Here is a 21,494-nt window from a genome sequence, read left to right on the forward strand (position 1 = left end):
ATGAATTTTTATTAAAAGTCTATTTAACTTCTACTGTGAAAGTAAATGTCGCATGGAGGCTATAAGTTGTAATTAGTGATAAAATATAGATAAAAAAATGTATATTGTGTTATAAATAAATGTAATGATAAAAAGAATATATATTATATGTATACGCGATTTTTCTTTGTCTATATTTTTTCCATTTTTCTGCATTTGTGAGAATCCGTTCACTTATTTCGCATAAGAACTCGCGCTATCAGAAGCTGATATTGCCTCTAATTATTCTGCACGTAAAAATAAAATTATCAAAATATCAAATTTACGAAAATTTTATACTTTATTCTAGTATACCGTAACATGAATAAAATATCTCGTAAATTATTCATTTTTTAATAACAGTACTTCAATATTTTTATACAATAATGAAGAGAATGAAGTGAATCAATTTGTATAAAACAAATAAAGAAAATAAATTAAAAAAGTTAATAAAGAAAATATTTAAAAAATTTATTCGATTCAAATTTTCTTCTTTATAAACTTTGCAAAACTTGATTCATGACTGAAATTCGAAATATCTACAAATATCTATTTGAATCCGATTGTTGGTGATAACAGATTGTGAGACCATATATCGTTGTTTAAGATCATTTTGAGCATTTATTTTGATTAAAGTAATTTGTTTACAGTTTATGTTAATTGTAATAATAATAATAAATAGCAAAATTTACAAAATTCATCAGTGATATCTTTAAGAAGCCTGCAATTTAGAATGTAGGCGTTCTCGCATTTGTATGTATATACTTGTATGTATACACTCTGTGTATAAATTTGTTTTATCCTTATGGTCAATAAAATATCTATAATTATTAAGCTATTTATATTTTGACCAGATCTTTCATAAACACCCTGTATATTTATACATGTTTATAATTACTTTTTTGTATAATCATTCGCAGACTACAATTTTTTTTAGTATTTGCAGTTTTTGTATTTCCGATGCAACTAAAAGCATAATTGGTCTATTATCAAAAAATAAGTCATCGGAGAAGTTCATACTATAGTATATAAAAATAAATTTTTATTTATATGCACTGGAAGATAAAGTATCCTGCGATACAATTGTTGCATGTTCAAAGGATATATGGATATTCCTCGATGTAGTTTTTAATTAAGAGTGGCAAACGTTCGGTGGACAACTTGCTTCTATTCACGGCGAGTCTGGCCAAATGTGATAGTGATCTAACTTCTTTGAGAATGGGATTGGTCAAATATATCTGACTGTACAGTTGTCCATTGTAATCGACCCACACTTCTCTACGATGCTCGTCCATTTTCTTCGAATATTCGATATAATGTTCCAACATTCTGATAGGATTATCGAAAAATGGCATCGCTAACGCTAAACTTGGTTCAGCATCAAGTCGAAACCGTCCAAGAAAATAGTGTACCCTAATGGAAGCAGGGCCTCTGGATGTTTGTACAGATATTGCAAAAGTGTATCTACTGTCCGAACTATCTCTCATTAGCCATCGACCTACAGATGAGTTCTTCAAAAGATTTTCACTTTGCTGCCAACTGATACCTTCATGATACCAACCACAAATTTGCAATAATCTTTTTATCTCGCGCAATTTATTTATATCTGAATCCTGATTCCGGAGAGTCGGCATGAGACAGGGTACTGGGGCAGTCAGTGTTTCGTCTCTTTGCTCAATGTTGGTATAATGCTTACTACTTTCAGTTGCGACAGTTTGATTCTCCATTGTACAGTTTAAGTCGTTCGGTTGCACAATACCACCTCCATGGAAATTATTTCTACCATGACCCGGCAGCTTCATAGCCACGATTTTTTTCGGTGGTGTTGTCGTTGTTGCTGTAATATTTACTGTGCACTGACCTAAGCTTGCGGGTAGCTGTACGGTGGCGTTTACTTGGATTTGTACGCTATTACCGACAGGCTCCAGTAACACGGAATCACGATTATTAGTAAGAGATGCATCAAACGGTTGTCTGTGATATTGACAATGATTTTGTTGAAACGCGTTTTTGCAATTGCAGCAATCATTTGTTTTAATTACATTGGGTATTTTTTGCTGTCTCGATCTGAGATTCATTATTTCGTTATTCTCATCGTCCTTTATTGTTTCGGATGGCAATGTCCTTATATTTTTAGACAATTCAAAACTACCACTGGGAGGCGTAACAAATGTCTGATAAACATCATTATTGACGAGCATGAAGTCTTTCATGTGTTTAGATGTAGTTAATCGTTCATCTTCAGTGGACAGTTCTTTCTTTTGCACAAGACAACCGCCGCCAGTAAGCTTTGGCTGAATTTTAATTTGTGAAGCTTGAACCAAAATTTCAGTTTCTGTATTTTGTATTAGGCAACCACCGGATTGTATATCGGGTGTAGTAATTGTGACGCTACCACCAGTGAGTTCGCGCGTTGTTGCGACATATTGTTGCGAAGGTGCCATTTTATAGTTAATATTTTCTGTTACTGCAATAAGAGAATCTTGATCATTTAATTGACATATTGGCGATTTTAATAGTGGATGGTGACTTTGTTTCATCGATGACATCTGTATATCATAAGGAAGTTCCATTATATCAGAACTGATAATTTTAACATTGGAGCCGCAATTAGTTGTATGTGACCGTAGTACAGTGGACTCATGAGTAATTGTTGATGAATTTATAAAACAATCACTGTCGCTAATACAATTACATGGTGCTGGGAGACCACTAACATAATAGGTTGTTGTTGTTGAACAAACACTATTAGCCATTTTTCTTTTCTCTTTTCCTCTTTCCTCTTCTTCTTCCTCTTCCTTAATTTCATTCTTTTTGTCCTCTTCTTTCTTGTCATCCCTTTTTATCTCATTTTCCTTCTCTTCTTCTTCCTCTTTCTCTTTCATTTTCTTTTGTTTAGTCCCATTGCTTCCTTTCAAACAACATCCTAGCACTGGAAAGCGATGATGACATTTTGGACAAATCACTCTCAACATCATATATATATATATATATACTTGCAAGTGGCCCACTGAAAATCAGCATAACACTGTTTACTACTTTAATCTGAAATAATACAATAATAAATGATATTAACATTAAACTACTATTAAATAAAATCATACAAAATAAAATTATTCAATTGTACAAATTGTAAAATTAAATTGATAAATTGTATATATAATCATAAAAAATATTGTAAATATATTTTTCAGTAAAAATTTTTGTGACACGTAAAATCCATTAGAAATTATATATATAAAATAAGCATTTAAAAATGATATCAAGAGAATATAAAATTTTAAACTTCACATATTGAGCATTTCACATATTTCACATATTTAAATATTTTATGCTTAAAATGATCCATAATCCATATAGATTCACAATAAAGCTATATTTATAATTTATATATGCTACATATAAAACTTTATTTTTTGTTTGGAATATTGTCATTACAAGATAATTATCTAATTCAGTAAAAAGATTATTTATTTACAAAATTATCATATTAAACAAATATTCTTAACAATAATTATATATTATTTTTTTAATTTCTTACCAAAGTATATTTTGCTTCTTTGCCTTCTTTGAAGCCTTTTTATTCAAATATGTATAAATACAATTCAGTGACATACTATTTCCTTTCTTTAAACAATAATAAGATACTGTTAAAAATAACCAGTTCTTGATAAATTTTTGCAGCTGTCAAATGAGTGGCCCAGAGATAATTGACAAATATCGTGTTGATTTCATCAACTGTCAGCAAAAATACTTGAATAATTATTTAAGTATAATAATTAATAATTTTTAATAATTATACAAATGCTTTATAAATAAGGATACAAAACTTTAAAATACAATAAAATTATATATACATATATAATTAGAAAATTGCATATTTTTATAATTTTATTATTAATATGAGTTTACTATCAAATCAAATAGGAACAATAGAAGTGTAGTTATAAATAAAAATTAAATATTACTGTTTGTAGATATATGTATATATTTACGAAACATCAAGATATAATAATATAAATCGTCAAGCTAATTTTATAAACTAACCATCCAAATTTTGGCAATCACACAAACTTCCATAAGACTGTTGGTCTTTAATAATACCTTGTCGATGTTTCAACTAAAATCACAGCTACTTGTGGATACCTATATAATCATTCTCACAAAATAATCAATCCATCTGTTTCGGCTAAAATCTTCTATACACTAGAGTTTACCACTCGAAACAAAGGTATCTTGAATATTCCGGAGGATTTGTAACAAGGCATATATCTTTTAAATAATATATCAAATACGAAATATTTCACTCGTTTACTTATACTCACGCGATCAAAGAATAAAATGTAACCTAACCTAATCTAACCTAACTCAGTACATCTCATAAAGCAATGACCAGAAAACACTAACAAACTCAGATAACTGCGAACGAACGACTGATATGAGCAGAGAAAAATCTGAGAGCGGCCATCTCGCTCTTTTTCGTACGAAAACTATAGTGTAATCAAAAGTATTGAAACTATAGTGTAATCAGGGAGTCGATTGTGTATCTTTATATGAAGTTGGAAATGACAAAAGTGAGGAAATTCGCTAGAATATCTGCAATGTCTTCATATGTCGAAAGCTAATAAATTTCCTCACTTTTGTAATTTTCATCTTGCTTCAAGATACACGATTAACTTCCCGGAAGTCGATTATGTATCTTGAAAGAAATAGGATGAAAATAATAAAAGTGGAGTGGAAATTTACAGTTTTCGATATGTGATGTGCAAATACTCTAGTGAATTTTTTCAGTTTTGTAATTTTCTTTATTTCGAAAAATATACAATTGTCTCCTTGATCATAATGTGTAATGCTGGATTCGGACCAGCGTGACGCGACACGCGATGCGCGATATCCAATGAGCGTACTGCTTTTCCGAGAAAAGCTGTACGCGTCGCTTGTCGCGTCCTGTGTGTGTAGAAGTCATATAATTTCATAAAGTTGCGTCTCAAAGCTTTGGTGGAAACTAGGCTAGTGATGGCATGACGTGTCTTGTCAGCGTGCATCGGACGCATGCGCAATGCCACCTTACGTGGCATCGGCAGCAGTCAAAGTGATTAGTTACATTGACGTATATCTCTCTTGCACGTTATCGCCTAAACTTTCTCTACGATATTAAAATTTGTTATGATTCAAACATTATATAATACAACGTAAGTATATTTTATATGTAAAATACTTATACGTAAAGTTTGTTTGTACTTTTGCATGTGCTAACTCCGAGATTCAAAATATGCTACATATGCATTTATTATTTCCAGTCCATTATTATTTAATGTTTTATTGTACTTTACACTTTATTTAAACGAAAGTTTACAATATGTATACACATAAAACATACTATTTTCGATATATCTATATTATAAAACAAACATGACATTTTTCTCGTGTGTAGGTTACCTTTCACTTCTTGAAATATTTTAGATTTTTTTTATTTATTTTATTGTTTCTTATATAATAAATAATATTTCGCTTATTTATATCATATATTATAGATATTGAATATTATAAATAATAATAATGGTATATATTGAAATATTTTATATATTTTTTTACTAATTTACTTTGTTATTATTTTTATATAAATTGAATATCTATATGATAATTTAAATATATTTTTAAATATATATATGTATATAATTTGTATTTATGATAAACTTTATTGCAACAGATGCAGCACGTTCAGGAAATAGGAAGGCAGCATCCATATGTGCCCCCAATAAATAATCAACAAAAATTTATGAAACCATCACTTGTAGGAGAACAAAACTTGTCAAGTTCACATATGCAGTCTCACTCACTGTCTACACAACCTGTGGATTACTCTCAAATAATGAGTCCTACAGTGACAGGTGTTCCTGGTTCTCAAATGCCTCCACCTATAGGTCCTCATGGACAATCGTCTATAGGTTATCATGGAACTAATCACCCAAATGCAATTCATGGGACTAATGTCCCAAATGCGGCTCATGGGACTAATCTCCCAAATGCAACTCATGGGACTAATCTTGCAAATGCAGCTCATGGGGCTAATCTTACAAATGCAGTTCATGGGACTAATCTCCCAAATGTTAACTTACATCAACCTGGAGTAGGATCATATAATCCTATGCCACCTCTATCGTCACAAGTTGTAACAGCTCCAACAGAATCAGATTTATCACAATTTCCTCCTCCTCTTTCAACAACGGGACAACCTACATCGAGTCCTCCAGGGTCCAACTTTTCTCAAACTCGGCAATATTTACAAACTGCACCTCCAATGCCAGGCCAAACTATGGCAAGTCCTGTAGGACCAAATTTATTGCAACCTGGACAAAGACAATATAATTCTACTTTGCCTCCATTACCAGGACAAACTTTATCCAGTCCTTTAGGAATGAATCGTATGTCACCTGGTACTACCCCAGGTTATCAACAATTAGGATATCAACAGCCAGGATATCCTAACCAGATGGTACACCTATATATTTAACAAATTTTTTATTTGCAGAATAATTTAAAATATTTTCTTATTAAAAAAAGTGACGATTATTTTTATCTAGGATATGTATAATAATCAAAGAAATCTATATCAAAGTGGTACACCTAATGCTGCAGGATATCAACCAGGACTGCAACCTCAACAAGCTAGACGCCTTGACCCAGAACAAATGCCAAGTCCAGTATGAGATTTCTTTGCCAATATTATAATGTTAAAGAAAATAAATATGAGATTAAACTACATATCTTTAATATATAGATTCAAGTGATGCAAGATGATCAAAATATGAGAGGTGGAGTCTTTATAACAAATCAGAAAGGTCTGGTACCACCTTTGGTAACAACAAATTTTATAACACAGGATCAAGGAAATGCTTCTCCTAGATATATTAGATCCACTATGTATACTGTCCCCACTACTGCTGATATGATCAAGCAGGTATATTAAGTTAATTAAGTAATAAGTTGATTGTATAGTCTAGCTGTTTTGTCAGCTGTTTTTTCATATTATAATACATTTATATCTTATATAGACTAATGTTCCCTTTGGACTTGTAATAAGTCCAATGGCTCGTATCGTGCAAGGAGAATGTGAACCACCAATTGTAGATATGGGCGAAATTGGACCGGTTCGATGTGTACGTTGTAAAGCTTACATGTGTCCATTTATGCAATTTATTGATGCTGGCCGAAGATTTCAATGTATGTTCTGTAAAGCAACGACAGAAGGTAATAATTAAGAATTACTTAAAAATTATTTTCTAAGTAGTTGTAAATTTTTGTATCAGACATATCTTTATGTAATATTTTTTTGTATTCAGTTCCAAATGAGTATTTTCAACACTTGGATCATACAGGTCAGCGTTTAGATCGCTATGAAAGACCTGAATTAATGTTGGGTACATTTGAGTATACAGCTACAAAAGATTATTGCAGGGTAATATAAATTAACCAATATATTTAATATGATTTACATAACATCCAATAAAATTATTTTCAAGATTTGTTACAATATGAAGTAATTATATTTACAAATATCTTAGAAAATTAGAACGTAAAACAAAATTGAGATTATTTAAGCCTGTTAAACTTATAAATTTATATGTTGATTCTTATTTGTTATTCTTTTTTTTCGTAGGATAATGTTTTTCCAAAATCACCAGCCATTGTGTTCGTTATTGACGTATCGTATAATACAGTTAAATCTGGATTAGTGAATTTATTATGTACAAAAATGAAATCCATAATAAAGAATTTACCTATTGATGCGGGACAAACGAAAAGTAACATGAAAATTGGCTTCATAACATATAATAATACCGTGCATTTTTATAACATTAATCCTTGTCTTGCTCAACCACAAATGATGGTTGTTGGAGATATTCAAGATGTGTTTATGCCGCTTTTAAACGGATTTTTATGCGATGTTGAGGAGAGCGAAGCAGTTATTGATAGTCTTATGACTCAGATTCCTCAAATGTTCGCGGACACACGAGAAACAGAAACAATTCTTGCTCCTGCTATACAAGCTGGATTAGAAGCATTAAAGGTACTAAAATAATATGATTGGATAATCTGGATAAGAAATTAAATCTGAAAAGATTATAGATAAAATTCTTTTTTTTTATTATTTTTTTATTATTATTTTATTAGTGATTAAACACGAAACAAATTTAATAGAAAGTGAAAATAATTTTTCAGTGCAAATATATTTTATACAAAAAAATATAATTTTATTTATGATTTTAGGCATCTGAATGTTCTGGTAAATTATTGGTATTTCATTCATCTTTACCAATTGCTGAAGCACCTGGAAAATTGAAAAACCGTGATGATCGTAAAGTGCTTGGGACAGATAAGGAGAAAACGGTATTGGGTATGTATTTTATAATATATATTTTAGTATTTTAATATTTTAGTATTTGAGTATATATTTTATGGTATTTAGGATAGTTATGATTTATAACTTATGTAAAATAATCTTGTTTTTTTACAGTACCGCAAAACAATGCATATAATAATTTAGGTCAAGAATGCGTTGGTGCAGGTTGCAGCGTAGATTTGTTTATCTTTAATAATTCATACGTAGATCTAGCAACGATTGGTCAAATTTGTCGTCTCACTGGTGGAGAAATTTACAAATATACTTATTTTCAGGTAGAGAGAGATAATAGAAAGATAATAGAAATGTATATGTAAATATTAATCGAGTATTAAAATAGTATTTTATGTTAGATTTTATACATCCATAAAATCAAAATAATCTTTATTAATAGATCTATTTTTGATATTTCTATTGCAGGCTGATATTGATGGTGAAAGGTTAATTTCAGATGTTATTAATAACATTAGTAGACCAATCGCTTTTGATGCTGTTATGCGAGTACGTACATCTACTGGTGTTAGAGCAACTGACTTCTATGGACATTATTTTATGTCCAATACAACTGATATGGAATTGGCCAGCATAGACTGCGATAAGGTATAGCTGTGTATTATAACTATTCAATTGTTATAATTATAGAAAGAATTGCTTTAATATTATAAAATGACAAATTATTTATTAGTTATTTCTATATTTTTAACTTTATTTTATTTAATTGACTTAGTTTTTAATTCTCACAGGCTATTGGAATAGAAATTAAACACGATGACAAACTGACAGATGACGAAGGTGTATATATTCAAGTGGCTTTGCTATATACTTCTTGCGGTGGTATTAGAAGATTGCGAATTATAAATCTGAGTTTGAAAACCTCATCGCAAATGATTGAGCTATATCGCGCATGTGACTTGGATGCTATTATAAATTACTTCTCTAAACAAAGTAAGATATGTTATATAATTAAAGAAAAATAATGCTTGTTCAAATAATAATATGCTTATTATACATGCACTTATAGGTATTTTTAAATTATTGGAGTCTACTCCAAAGACAGTAAAAGATAATTTGATTGCACGATGTGCAAATATGTTGGCTATATATCGAAAGCATTGTGCAACACCATCCAGTGCTGGTCAATTAATATTACCAGAATGCATGAAATTGCTTCCACTCTATATAAACTGTTTATTAAAAAATGATGCATTATCAGGAGGTAAAAGCATTTAAGGACATTTTATTGTCGACGTCTTTATTTATATACTAACATTAAATTTATCTTCCTTCTTTTTATTTTAGGAGCTGATATGACTATTGATGATCGATCTTATGTTATGCAAGCAGTTGCAACTATGCCTGTTTCCATATCTGTTGCATATATTTATCCCAGATTATTTCCCTTGCATGACATCGATCCTCAAGATACGGAACTGCCTTCAATGTTACGTTGTTCTATCGATAAATTTACGGATGATGGTGCTTATTTACTCGGTAATATTATACAATATTACATATTGTTATTATATATAATACAAAATATTGACACTATAACCAGGATAAAATTAGTAATAACCTAATTCAATCAAGTTTTTTAAATTTAAAAAACTATTATTTACTATAGTAGTTTTTATAATATGGAATTTTCGCAACATAATTAAATATAAATTTAAATATAAATTTCATTACAATTATGTACATGTACAACAATGTAATGAATTTATGTTCAGTTAATCATTTATAATTCTTCATTCAATATAGATAATTTATTCACAAAGATCTAATATTTTATTATAAAAATCTTATTCATCTTATTCTTAACAAAAAATTTTTTCTTAAGATTATAATTTTAGAAAACTTAATTACAATATAACATAATTATACCTAATATTGAATAGGAAACTCTTTGTAGCAATGTGTAGTTCAGTAAATTATTAAAATAAATTCCTTTTATTACTTTAAAGCTTGTATAATTGTAGCATATTAAAATATTTTTGATTTTAAAATTATAGTATAAAAAAATGCTACAAAGGTTTTGTTTTTTTTTTTTTTTTTTTTTTTTTTTATATATGTTTATCTGAGTAATTATTATATATTGTTTTTATATAGATATAAGAAACAATATCAATATTATTGTATTTTTTGGCATTCTGTATTAGAAAACACCATCCATATGTTTTTATGGTTGGGTATGTCACTTTCTTCCCAATGGGTACAAAGTGTCTTTGGTGTACCTTCAGTAGCCCAAGTCGATACAGATCGTGCTGCGCTGCCAATATTGGACACTCCTTTAAATAACAGAATTACGAACATTATCAATCGGATACGTGCTGAAAGGCATCGTTGTGTGAGAGTAAGTTGCTTAATGTAATAGAAATCGCACTAAATTGATCAATTCATTAATACTACTTTATTTCTCTGTTACAGTTGACAATAGTAAGACAACGTGAAAAATTGGAAATGATATTACGTCATTTCTTGGTTGAAGATAGAGGAAATGATGGAAGTCCTAGCTACGTTGATTTCTTATGCCACATGCACAAAGAAATAAGAACACTTCTTAGTCAATAAATAATTTTTTAAGTACTCAGCTAACTTGTATTCAAATTCAGACTCTTTCGAGTTGATGATTTATTATCTCATAAGGAATTCAGGCAAGGAATAAAATTCAATCATTGTATTTTGTGTATGCATTCAAATGTATGTATCAGATATTACGTGTACACGTGATACATGCGTGTGTATTGCGTGTGCGCGCGCACGCATGCGCGTGTATATGTATGTGTGTATGTATAATGAATTTGGATAAAGGAGATTCAAAAGTACGAATGTATTCTTCAACAAACATATAATCGCTTTTCCCTGATAAAAAATTTTTGAATTACCAAATAAGTATGTTATAGAATAAACAATTTTAGTAAATTTTGATCACAAAAATTAGTATGTATTTGTTTGTATACATTTATGTCTTTATATATCTAAATAGTCGTTTAAGAATGACTATTAAGGTAACATTATCTCAATCTTTTGACATGAAAGATTGTTTGATAATTAAATTTTTTCTATCAATTCAAAATAGAAAATACATAATCTAATGAAAACTTTCAAATGAATACATATGTACTGTTTACTCCATTTTAAGCTTGCTTCATTCTAGCAGACACATATACTGGCAAACAGATATGAAAGAATACGATTAATCATTCCGACAGATATTGATGAAAATGGCTTACATTTTTCAATCGTAACAGGAAACATACAAACAATTATAAAATTGTATTCTTTATATTTTAGATTATTAATGTTATTATCATATGTTAATAAAGTACTAAATCATATATAAACTCAAATGTCAATTAATATTTGTGTTGGTTTTGTTAATAATATCTGAAAGGGATTATGTACTATAATGTTATATTTAGGATTAAATTGTAATTATGAAAAATCGAATCTTTGTTTTTAATTATACTTATAAGTAAGTAATAAAATGTGGATGAGATGAATTGTAATAATAAAATGAACAAAAATATAAAAGTACTTTATAGTAATTATTGAAATAATATTATCTATAGAGAGTTTTCATTTATAAAAATAGTATAATTATGTTGCATTTGTATTTTAAAAATCTTAGTTTTATTTATGCATAAGACACATAAAATGTAATATAATGATATTGTTAGAACACCAAGTATAAAGACTATGACTGGTATTCATAGTCGATTCTTATCTTAAGATTGTCTGAAGTAATATCTTAATATGCTAATACGACTCTGTAATTAGTTGATAACCTCTTAAGACAATATTTAAGACAATCTAAATATAAGATTCGACTATGAATTCCGATCAAACAGATAATTAGAATATCAAATTTGTATACTAAGTGATCATATTTTGAATTTAAAAATTAAATTCAAATAAATCTATAAATCTATAAAACAATTAAGAACAAGTTACGACTTAAAATATTTGATGTTAAATATTATATGTTATATTTTTCATATTTTCATATTTTTCATTTTAATATTGATTTATGCAAGTTAATATTGAAAATTGCAATATTATCGAAAATAAGTAACTTGTTATAATTATAATTAATAAAAAAGTAACGAGTTACTTTTCAATTCCTTTTCTGTAAATTTCTTGTAATGTTTATGCATAGCTATTTTAAATACAAAAATCTTATATTTCTGACATAACTAAATTGTTATCTTATAAGTATTATCTTATAAGAATTTAAAATTAAATATATTTGGCACTTTAACAAAATTAATAATTCATAATAAATTAATTATATATAATCGGAGTCAAAATTATGGAATCAATATTTTTCAGCTTAAAATTTGTCAAATTCAAACATAACTTTATGAAAAATTATTATAAACCGATGGTCCGAAGCTCGTTTTGTTTTTTTTCTTTTTGAAGTATAAAATATCATCTTAATCATAGTTATTTTCAAAAATAATTTACCAAAGAAGGCTTTTTGGACATTTGTTTTTATTAAATTTTATAATTTAGTTTTAATTCAGTAACATTTCTCCATCGATCCGTTTATTTATTTTACAATTTATGTCAAATCTACATCTCGATTCATTTTAGGTCCCAATTTTGGATATTGTGTTGCCTGGAATAGTTTTAATAGATCTTTTAATATTAAAGTTTTGATAAAAAAATATACAATATATCGTAGGAAAAAATGTGAAAAATAAATGGGAATGTAATTCCGTAATTAATTTCAAATTAATTTGTTCTTAAATGTTATCGCTTTTGCTACGATGCTCTCTAATGCAATGGTATGAGTGATCCATGTAGGTTTTTACTTTCACTTCGGCCATTTCTATTTAATATTGATGAAATCGCATTCGATATTTCGCGAAAGTAAGAGAAGTCGCTTTGTTATTTCAACAATCAAACATCGCTGTTATCATGTTGCAGACTAAGGTCTTATCGATCACGATATCAATATAATCTCAGAAGATTTTCAAGCTTTCCAGAAATATTTAGTTGATACCATTGTGAAGGAGTAGACACATGTTACGAGGAAACAAGTTTTTGACATAAGGAGTTTACATAAGTCAGTCGTTCAAACACGTATTCTGTAATTATTAACTAAGAGTACTATATATCATTTTATCATAATCTAAATATAATTTGTAGCATATTCTATAAAGATAGTAACAATGAACGAATTTAACTGCTCTTATAATCATTTAAAATTTGATGAAGCTTGCGTAAATATAATATCTGACAATAAAAGTTTTAATAAGTGGCTCTATTCGCTCTCTACGGATTGCACATCAGTAAGTACGATTACAATACAATGTATAATCTTTAAAATAGTTTTACAACTTTAATTTATAATATATTTATAGATACCTGTATTTTTGTGATTAACATTAAATTTTTAATAATAATTTATGACCAATAAATAAAATTTAATATCTAGATTTTTTGAATATTATAAATTTCAAGAATGAGATGTAATCAATTTGGGAAAATGAAATAGATAAATTAATAACTGATACAGTTAATCCCTTGCACATAATTTTAAACAGATTTTTAGATAACATTTATATAAGTTTTATGAATATGTAACAACCAATGTATTTCTAATTTTCTGTTATATTTTCTTGATAGTGTCCATATAAACGAATAGCGCAAATTTCAAATAATGTTAGCTTAAAATTTAGTACAATTAAAGCAATAAAATGGAGAGTGTTAAACAATGATGGGATTGACGAATATGTATCTAGCAAAATTACAAGGTAAACTTATTGTTTAATTATTACCTACCTATATTGTTTTTTTTTTTTTATAAATAATTTTTCTAATTTTAAAAAATACATACACATACATGTATACATATATACCTACAGGATGTTTCATAAAATGTTACGTATTATTTTCTTGAAATCTATTTAAGATAGTAATAAAATTCTGAATATTTTATTATTGTTAGGAATTTTTATTAGGGATACACAGGATATTGTTGTTAAATTTACAAGGAACAGCAGGGAAGCCGACTAAAAATATGCTTAGAAATTGTTCGTTTAGAAATTATTTTATAATTTATTCCGATATATCTTGAGATAAAATATAAAGTATCTCATAAATTTCATTTATTTCGTGTGTTCAGAATTGTTAAAAGCGTAACGAGAAAAGGATGTTCTATTATTTATAGATCACATCTTTAAACATCTTGTTGAATGTTTAGGAAATGTAAACACGTGTAACGCTGGATTATTCTTTCGTGCGAATGTACGCCATTTGCAAATCTTTATAATTAATTATTTTATTTATTATTATGAAAATTACAAAATAATATAGGATTTTTTTCAATGTGATCTATTCTACTTGTTCATGAAAGGTGCGTTATTAATTATGGGATACTTTGAATATACATACATATGCACACACATACATATACAAGTAAATACATACTATTGCAATAGAAAAATTTGTAATCATTTTTTAAAAGAAAATAAGTTTTAGATGATTTTGTTTTAGAAATGAAATGCATGTAATTTATGGAACAAATTTTTTATAATATTTAGATTTTATGATGTCAATATCATCGATATATTTTTAAATGCATTAATTTTATTACATATTTTATATTCTATGTACAAATATTTAAGTAGAATTATCAAAGAGTTTTATAATTTATAAAATATTTAATGTTTTATTTTGATATAAAAATACAAAGTTTAAAATATTTAATTTTTAACGAGGTTGCATTATATATTTGCATTATAAATTTTAATCAAATAAATTAATCAAATAGTTATAGTTAAACAAAGATATGCTATAAAAATATAATATTTATTTATTAAGTGAAAGCAATTTAAATCGTACGTTTAATTTTAAATTATTTTATAAACTCATTTATTTTGTCAACAAATTATTACATTTTTTATATTTCTTAAATTTTATTTTTTAGTAATATTGTTTGCGAATTGTCACCAAATTTAGAACAGTATGGTTTATACGAATTAGCAGTGAAAAATAATACTTGCAGCTTTAGAACTTTGAAGGACTCAACATATCCATACACAGGTATGTTTTTAAACATTTTCAAGTTTTTAAATAATTAAATATTTTGAAATATAAATGACAAAAATGTCATATGTTTACCAGAATTATATAATTAAAATGAGTAACACCCAACTCACTTTGTTGATAAAGCGTATCTTATGCTTAGTGGCTTTATCATATTTGTTTATTGAATTTAATAACTGGTGATATCAATTGCACAATGCCAATCCAAAAGTGGATTATTTTAATGATCAATTAAGAAGGCAATTAAGATATAATTTTAAATTTTGAATGTCATATTTTTATTGTATATCAATTTGCAAGATAAAACAAAAAGAATTTTGGAATATTTCATGTCATTTTATTTAATATTAATCTTACACAGAATGTCCAAAAATTACCGGATGTCCTGTCACTGACAGGTTTTATGGAATATTTTAAAACTTTTGTACAAAAATATAAGACATAATAATAAATTTAAAAAATAATAGAAATAATGCCCATTAATACCAAAATATCCCTTTTATTTTATTAATTCACTAATTATAGAAAATATTTAATTTCTAATGAACATGAAATCAGTGTAACTTTATGCATTGCTTGTAAAACATTAGAATATATTTGTTTACAGAACTCTTCATTGTTTTGGGAATAATTGTACTTATTTTATGTGGAATATCTGCTGGAAGATCTTTATGGTATTTGATACAAAGACGATGCATAAAAAATGTGGGTGACACATCAAATAATAATGAGCCAACAAAACGTCGTGTAAAAGCTATTGATGCATTCAGAGGGTATGTTATATTATGTTATGTTATATTAGATCAGTTAAAAACATTACAACCATGTTACACATAGCACATTGCGCATATGTGATGTGTAGAAATGAAATTATAAGCAATCATTTTGTAAGCAAATGGAGCTCTCACTTGATTAATTCATAAAAATTTTTTTAATATAAACTGATGACTTTTTTTTATAAAAAAAAGAAACCCCCGTTACAACTTTTTAACTTATCCAGTACGAATAAATTATATAAATGTAAAATTCTGCTATTTATAGAAGTAGATACATTTCTGTACATTTTTTTTTACATTTTACATAATGGCTCATATGTTACAGGGTCAGCATTCTTTTCATGATTTTTGTTAACGATGGCTCTGGTAGTTATTCCATATTGGGACATGCAACCTGGAACGGCTTGTTGATGGGAGATTTAATTTTTCCTTGTTTTATATGGATCATGGGTATTTGTGTCCCTATAGCTTTGTCCGCGCAATTAAAACGTGGAGTGTCTAAGCTTCAAATCAGTTATTCTATCTTAAAGGTAATTGTTGTTAAAAGAATCAGAAAAAGAAAAGGAAGAAATAAAATAAATTTATTTTATAAAATAAAATTAATTTTATAAGATAAATTTTTATAAATTTTATTATAATATTAATATTAATATATTATATGTCATTATATAATATTTTCCTTTGTAGAGAAGTTTTCTTCTGTTTTTAATAGGCGTAGCGCTGAATACATTAGGAACAAATGCGCAATTGGAAAACATACGTATATTTGGAGTTCTTCAACGATTTGGAGTTGCTTATTTATTCGTTGGCCTAATGTATCTTCGTTTGACACCCCAACAATTAAAAACAGATCAGGTATAAAAATTTAAACATATTTATAGATCTTGTAATAAATGTGTTATATTTTGAGTTTCTTTTTTTTTTTGTATTATTCTTGAATGTAAAATGAAAACAAAATACTATGTTTAGAATAATTATTGATTTATGAAAAATTATAATAATAGCAGGAAATTTTGACTTACCCCATAAATATTTTATATAAAAATATAAAAGAGGTTTTACGACGATAAAACTAAGAATAGAATAGTAGAAAAAGGCTTTCTTGCAAAAGACAAAATATTTAAATGCTAAAAAAGTTTTAAAATTTGAACAACGATTAATAACGACCATAATTTTTCAATTAAGTTTCTTTATTTACTACAAAAAATCAATACGAATCAAACATCTACTGATTAATATGAAATTTACGCTTTGATAGACTCTTTTGATAGACTTGAATTGAATATTTCTATGTTTATTTAAATTATGAATTTTATAATTTTTATGAGAAGAACTCATTGCTTTTAATTTATTAATGTATGATGTAATTTTTTCTCATTGACATATTTTTAAAGTTTATTTGATGCAATTTAGTTTTATTGAAAACAATAATAATATTATGTACAGTTCTTAACAAATTTAACAATGACAATTGTTTATATAATTCGATAACATAATTCAAATTATCGATACTTAATGATGTAAATATCAACAATTAATGATATAAATTCTTCGCGTATTCACAGAATTCGACTCGGATAGTACGAGAATCGCAAGATATATTAAACCTTTTGCCACACTGGATCGTAATGTTATGTTTAGTATTTACACATTGCTCTTTAACGTTCGGTCTTCCAGTTCCTGGATGTCCCACGTATGTAAATTAGTTTTTCAATTCTATCTTTTGATTCTTGTTGATAATATATAACAATGAGTTTACATACATTACAGTGGATATCTTGGGCCAGGGGGAAGGCATGAAGACGGAGAATATTTTAATTGCACGGGTGGCGCAGCAGGATACATTGATAAAACTGTACTGACTTTGAATCACATTTATCAGAGACCAACTATCAAATCCGTTTATGGATCCGGTCCTTTTGATCCTGAAGGAATTTTAGGTAATTTTTCTCGTTTTATTATTACAATTGTGTAATACACAATTATTATTACAATTGTGTAATACAATTGTGTAATTATTGAGATATTTGATACTTTTATATTTTGTGCATATTTCATATAATCACAGGATAATGTAGTTATCCTATGCACAAGATAATGTAGTTATATTCTATCGTATATGCTGTTGTTTATATTCTCATTATTGGAAATCTTTTTTAATCTCCATGTTGACGCGTTTGTCTTCTTATCATATTTTTCCTTTCTCCTTGAGAGAAATTTCTTTTTTCACTTTTCTTCAATATTATGCTTTTACACATAAATCTTTTATATTATTATTATTATTATTATAAGATGTTTTTCTCTTATGTAATTTTATTTATACAACTTAAAGTGTCCATTGTGTAGGATCTTTTACAATAACAATTTAGATAGTAATTTAGAATTAGTTAAACTTTAAAATCTTATAATCTAATATATTATATATATTACTAATTTAAATTTGAGTTATATGTAACAAATATATGTTTTTTCTAGGATGTCTCACAGCAATATTTCAAGTATTTCTAGGTGTACATGCTGGCATAATTCTGATGATATATAAAAATTGGAAAGGACGTATTATTCGATGGTTATTATGGGCAGCGTTTTATGGTTGTCTGGGTTGTAGTTTCCATTTTACCGGCATTATACCCGTTAATAAAAATTTATGGTAAAGTATCAAAATAATCTATTTTTATTACATATTATTATAAGTATTAGTATGTGTAATTTTACTTTGATACTTTATTACTTTGATTCTTGTAAAAATAATGACTTAATAATATTAAGCTACAAATAATTTTTGAAACTTTATAAAATTTATTTATTTTTTCAAAAGTCAAAAGAATTTAATGATTAAAATAATTATAAAATTGTTATAAAAATTTTGGAAATTTTTTTATATTTAATAATCTTTTTATAAATAACTACGCAGGTCTTTATCATTCGTATTCGTCTCAACCTCTTTTGCATTGGCTTTTTTTTCTATTTGTTATTTGCTAATCGATGTTATTAAAGTTTGGAGAGGTGGTCCATTTAGAATCCCCGGTGAGTAGAAACACATTTTGTTTGATTTACTTTAAGAATTTATTATTAAGTAATAACCCAATAAATAAATAAATAAATAAATAAATAAATAAATAATTTTAAATACGTTAAACAAACTTAATTTTATCTTGGTATAAAACCACAAAATAATAATTTAATTTATGTCAGCGATAAATTAATATTATAGAATTTAAAGTTTACTTATAAACAAATATGCAAATATATGTATATTTTATACAGTAGTTAAATTAAATTGAATTCAATTGATCTATTAATATCGTACATATATCAAATATATCAATCATTTAGGTATGAATGCACTGGTGTTATACGTGGGTCATAGTATGTGTTATCAAATTTTCCCATTTCATTGGAGGATCGGCGCCATGGATAATCGCGCTTTATGTTTAATTGAATCAATTTGGGTAGTAACTCTCTGGACAATTATAGCGTACATTATGCATCGTAAACGAACATATATAACTCTCTAAATTATATTTATTTATATATAGCGAAATTATTACACTATATTTTTAATTTAATTTAATTTAGTTAAATTTTACATAAACAATACATATTATATTATGTTTATGTTTATAAGATAAAAAGTTACATTAAATAATAATATAGTAAATTATTTACAATAAAACAAAATTTTTAAATAAATAAATGTAATTAGTATTGTATTATTATATGAGCTGTATCTCCCGTTTTGACTACAAAATCTCCCGTTTTGACTGCAAAATTATTAAGAACGAGACATGCTGCAGCTGCAAGAAGCAAATTCTTTTTCAGTCATTATTCGCATCACATCACGCTTGCAATAAACTGCTTTGTTTAACTGTGAATATTTAGTTGCGAGAAATAAATGAGAAGACTGGAAAGAGAAATAAATCCAAACGTGTTTCTGTGATTATGTTACTTCAACATAAAAAGATTGACAATATAAATATTAAACACTGCGTGTCATATGTTACATTTTCGATATATCTTTCTTAGAAGTTTTAAGCATCTAATTGTTTAAATATGATCATAATCAGTTTGAGGATATGATGATAGAATGATCATTAATCTCTCTCGAAACGATTAAAACCTACCGCAGTTGCGCAAAACGCTATACGAATAAAACCAACGAATTAAAATCAATTAATATCAAAAGCAATAAGAAAATGCGATTGACTTAAATACAAACTTTAATACATTAACAGGTAAAATATATTAGTTTTTCCTTCGTTTCGTTAGTTCTAATAATAATTTACATATATTTTTGAATAATAATTAATATTTTTTTAAAAAGAAAATTATTATGATTTTTATAACAATTTATTATATTAAATAAACAAACCATATGCTCCTGCTTAAATAATTGTGATACACAGATAAGATAGACAATTCTGTATATAACAAAGCTAGTTAAATTTTTTTCTTCTTAGAAAATTATTAAAGCTTGGAAGTTGTGTGTGTGTGTGTGTGTGTGTGTGTGTGTGTGTGTGTGTGTGTGTTATATTCGTTGTAATATTAAATTAGAGGAGCAGATTTAAATTAACTGTTTTAAAAATATTATACAAGATGTAAATGTTCGATATTTTTAATAGTAATTAAAAGAGTGAAATCTAACACATTTTAACATCATCGAAAAAGTTACATGAGAAATTTTATTCAACACGAATTTTTTATATTGGTATATAAATAATTAAATAACAATTTGAATGCATATAGAAAAAAATCTTTAACAAATGTTTGCTCATGGATTGACAAGCAGCGATTTGGACAAACATTATTGATTATTATGAACAAAATAAAAAAAAGCGCTCTAAATAATTCGATTTTATCTAAGCTTTCATCCATCTTCTCTCAGTAATCAGTTGCATCGGGACCTGAAAAATAAAAAATTGTATTTTTAAAATTATTTTTGTCTTTTTCAATGTACAGAAACAAAACAAAATTAAGAAGTATATACATATGATACATACATATTACATACATACTACATACATTTCATTATGTATATATTATATAATAAAAAAAATGGTATTTGTTAAGTCGTTTAATTTCTTCTTATACCATCTTTTTCTACCATCACAAGTGCAATAGATATCTATACATTTCCAGGACATATCCTATATACAGCATAGACAAATAATACTTAATCATCTTAATTATTTCTGTTTTTACTGAATCAGTTAAAATTATTATTTTTTTTTAAATTTTAATTT

The 21,494-nt window shown here is 26.9% G+C and overlaps 3 protein-coding genes across 4 annotated transcripts; 2 read left to right on the forward strand and 1 right to left on the reverse strand.

The window, feature by feature from the left end:
* Positions 1–615: 615 nt before the first annotated feature.
* LOC105425956 (uncharacterized) lies at positions 616–4,526 on the reverse strand. 2 transcript variants are annotated; one of them, XM_011636986.3, is made up of 3 exons: positions 4,066–4,526; positions 3,560–3,756; positions 616–3,063 (listed from the first exon to the last, which is right to left on the reverse strand). In XM_011636986.3, the coding sequence occupies exon 3, from the start codon at positions 2,994–2,996 to the stop codon at positions 1,113–1,115; it is 1,884 nt and encodes a 627-aa protein (XP_011635288.2). In that variant the 5' UTR covers positions 2,997–3,063; positions 3,560–3,756; positions 4,066–4,526; the 3' UTR covers positions 616–1,112. The 2 variants fall into 2 exon arrangements, with proteins under 2 accessions (XP_011635288.2, XP_088933450.1); XM_089077324.1 differs by having other exon boundaries at positions 3,560–3,771.
* A 525-nt stretch (positions 4,527–5,051) lies between these two features.
* Sec24CD (COPII coat complex component secretory 24CD) lies at positions 5,052–11,956 on the forward strand. Its single transcript, XM_011636984.2, has 15 exons — positions 5,052–5,210; positions 5,729–6,514; positions 6,603–6,722; positions 6,800–6,979; positions 7,074–7,269; positions 7,362–7,477; positions 7,679–8,089; positions 8,290–8,416; positions 8,537–8,697; positions 8,843–9,022; positions 9,166–9,367; positions 9,444–9,638; positions 9,722–9,913; positions 10,579–10,772; positions 10,847–11,956. The coding sequence occupies exons 2-15, from the start codon at positions 5,729–5,731 to the stop codon at positions 10,988–10,990; spliced, it is 3,204 nt and encodes a 1,067-aa protein (XP_011635286.2). The 5' UTR covers positions 5,052–5,210; the 3' UTR covers positions 10,991–11,956.
* Positions 11,957–12,095: 139 nt separating this feature from the next.
* LOC105425954 (heparan-alpha-glucosaminide N-acetyltransferase) lies at positions 12,096–19,776 on the forward strand. Its single transcript, XM_011636983.2, has 12 exons — positions 12,096–13,490; positions 13,574–13,716; positions 14,054–14,181; positions 15,357–15,472; positions 16,083–16,248; positions 16,577–16,781; positions 16,939–17,106; positions 17,817–17,944; positions 18,022–18,191; positions 18,727–18,901; positions 19,166–19,278; positions 19,588–19,776. The coding sequence occupies exons 2-12, from the start codon at positions 13,597–13,599 to the stop codon at positions 19,767–19,769; spliced, it is 1,671 nt and encodes a 556-aa protein (XP_011635285.2). The 5' UTR covers positions 12,096–13,490; positions 13,574–13,596; the 3' UTR covers positions 19,770–19,776.
* The last annotated feature ends 1,718 nt before the right edge of the window (positions 19,777–21,494 follow it).

The sequence above is a fragment of the Pogonomyrmex barbatus genome, unplaced genomic scaffold (assembly GCF_055798465.1).
Source record: "Pogonomyrmex barbatus isolate J1 unplaced genomic scaffold, ASM5579846v1 scaffold2, whole genome shotgun sequence".
Lineage (NCBI taxonomy): Eukaryota > Metazoa > Arthropoda > Insecta > Hymenoptera > Formicidae > Pogonomyrmex > Pogonomyrmex barbatus.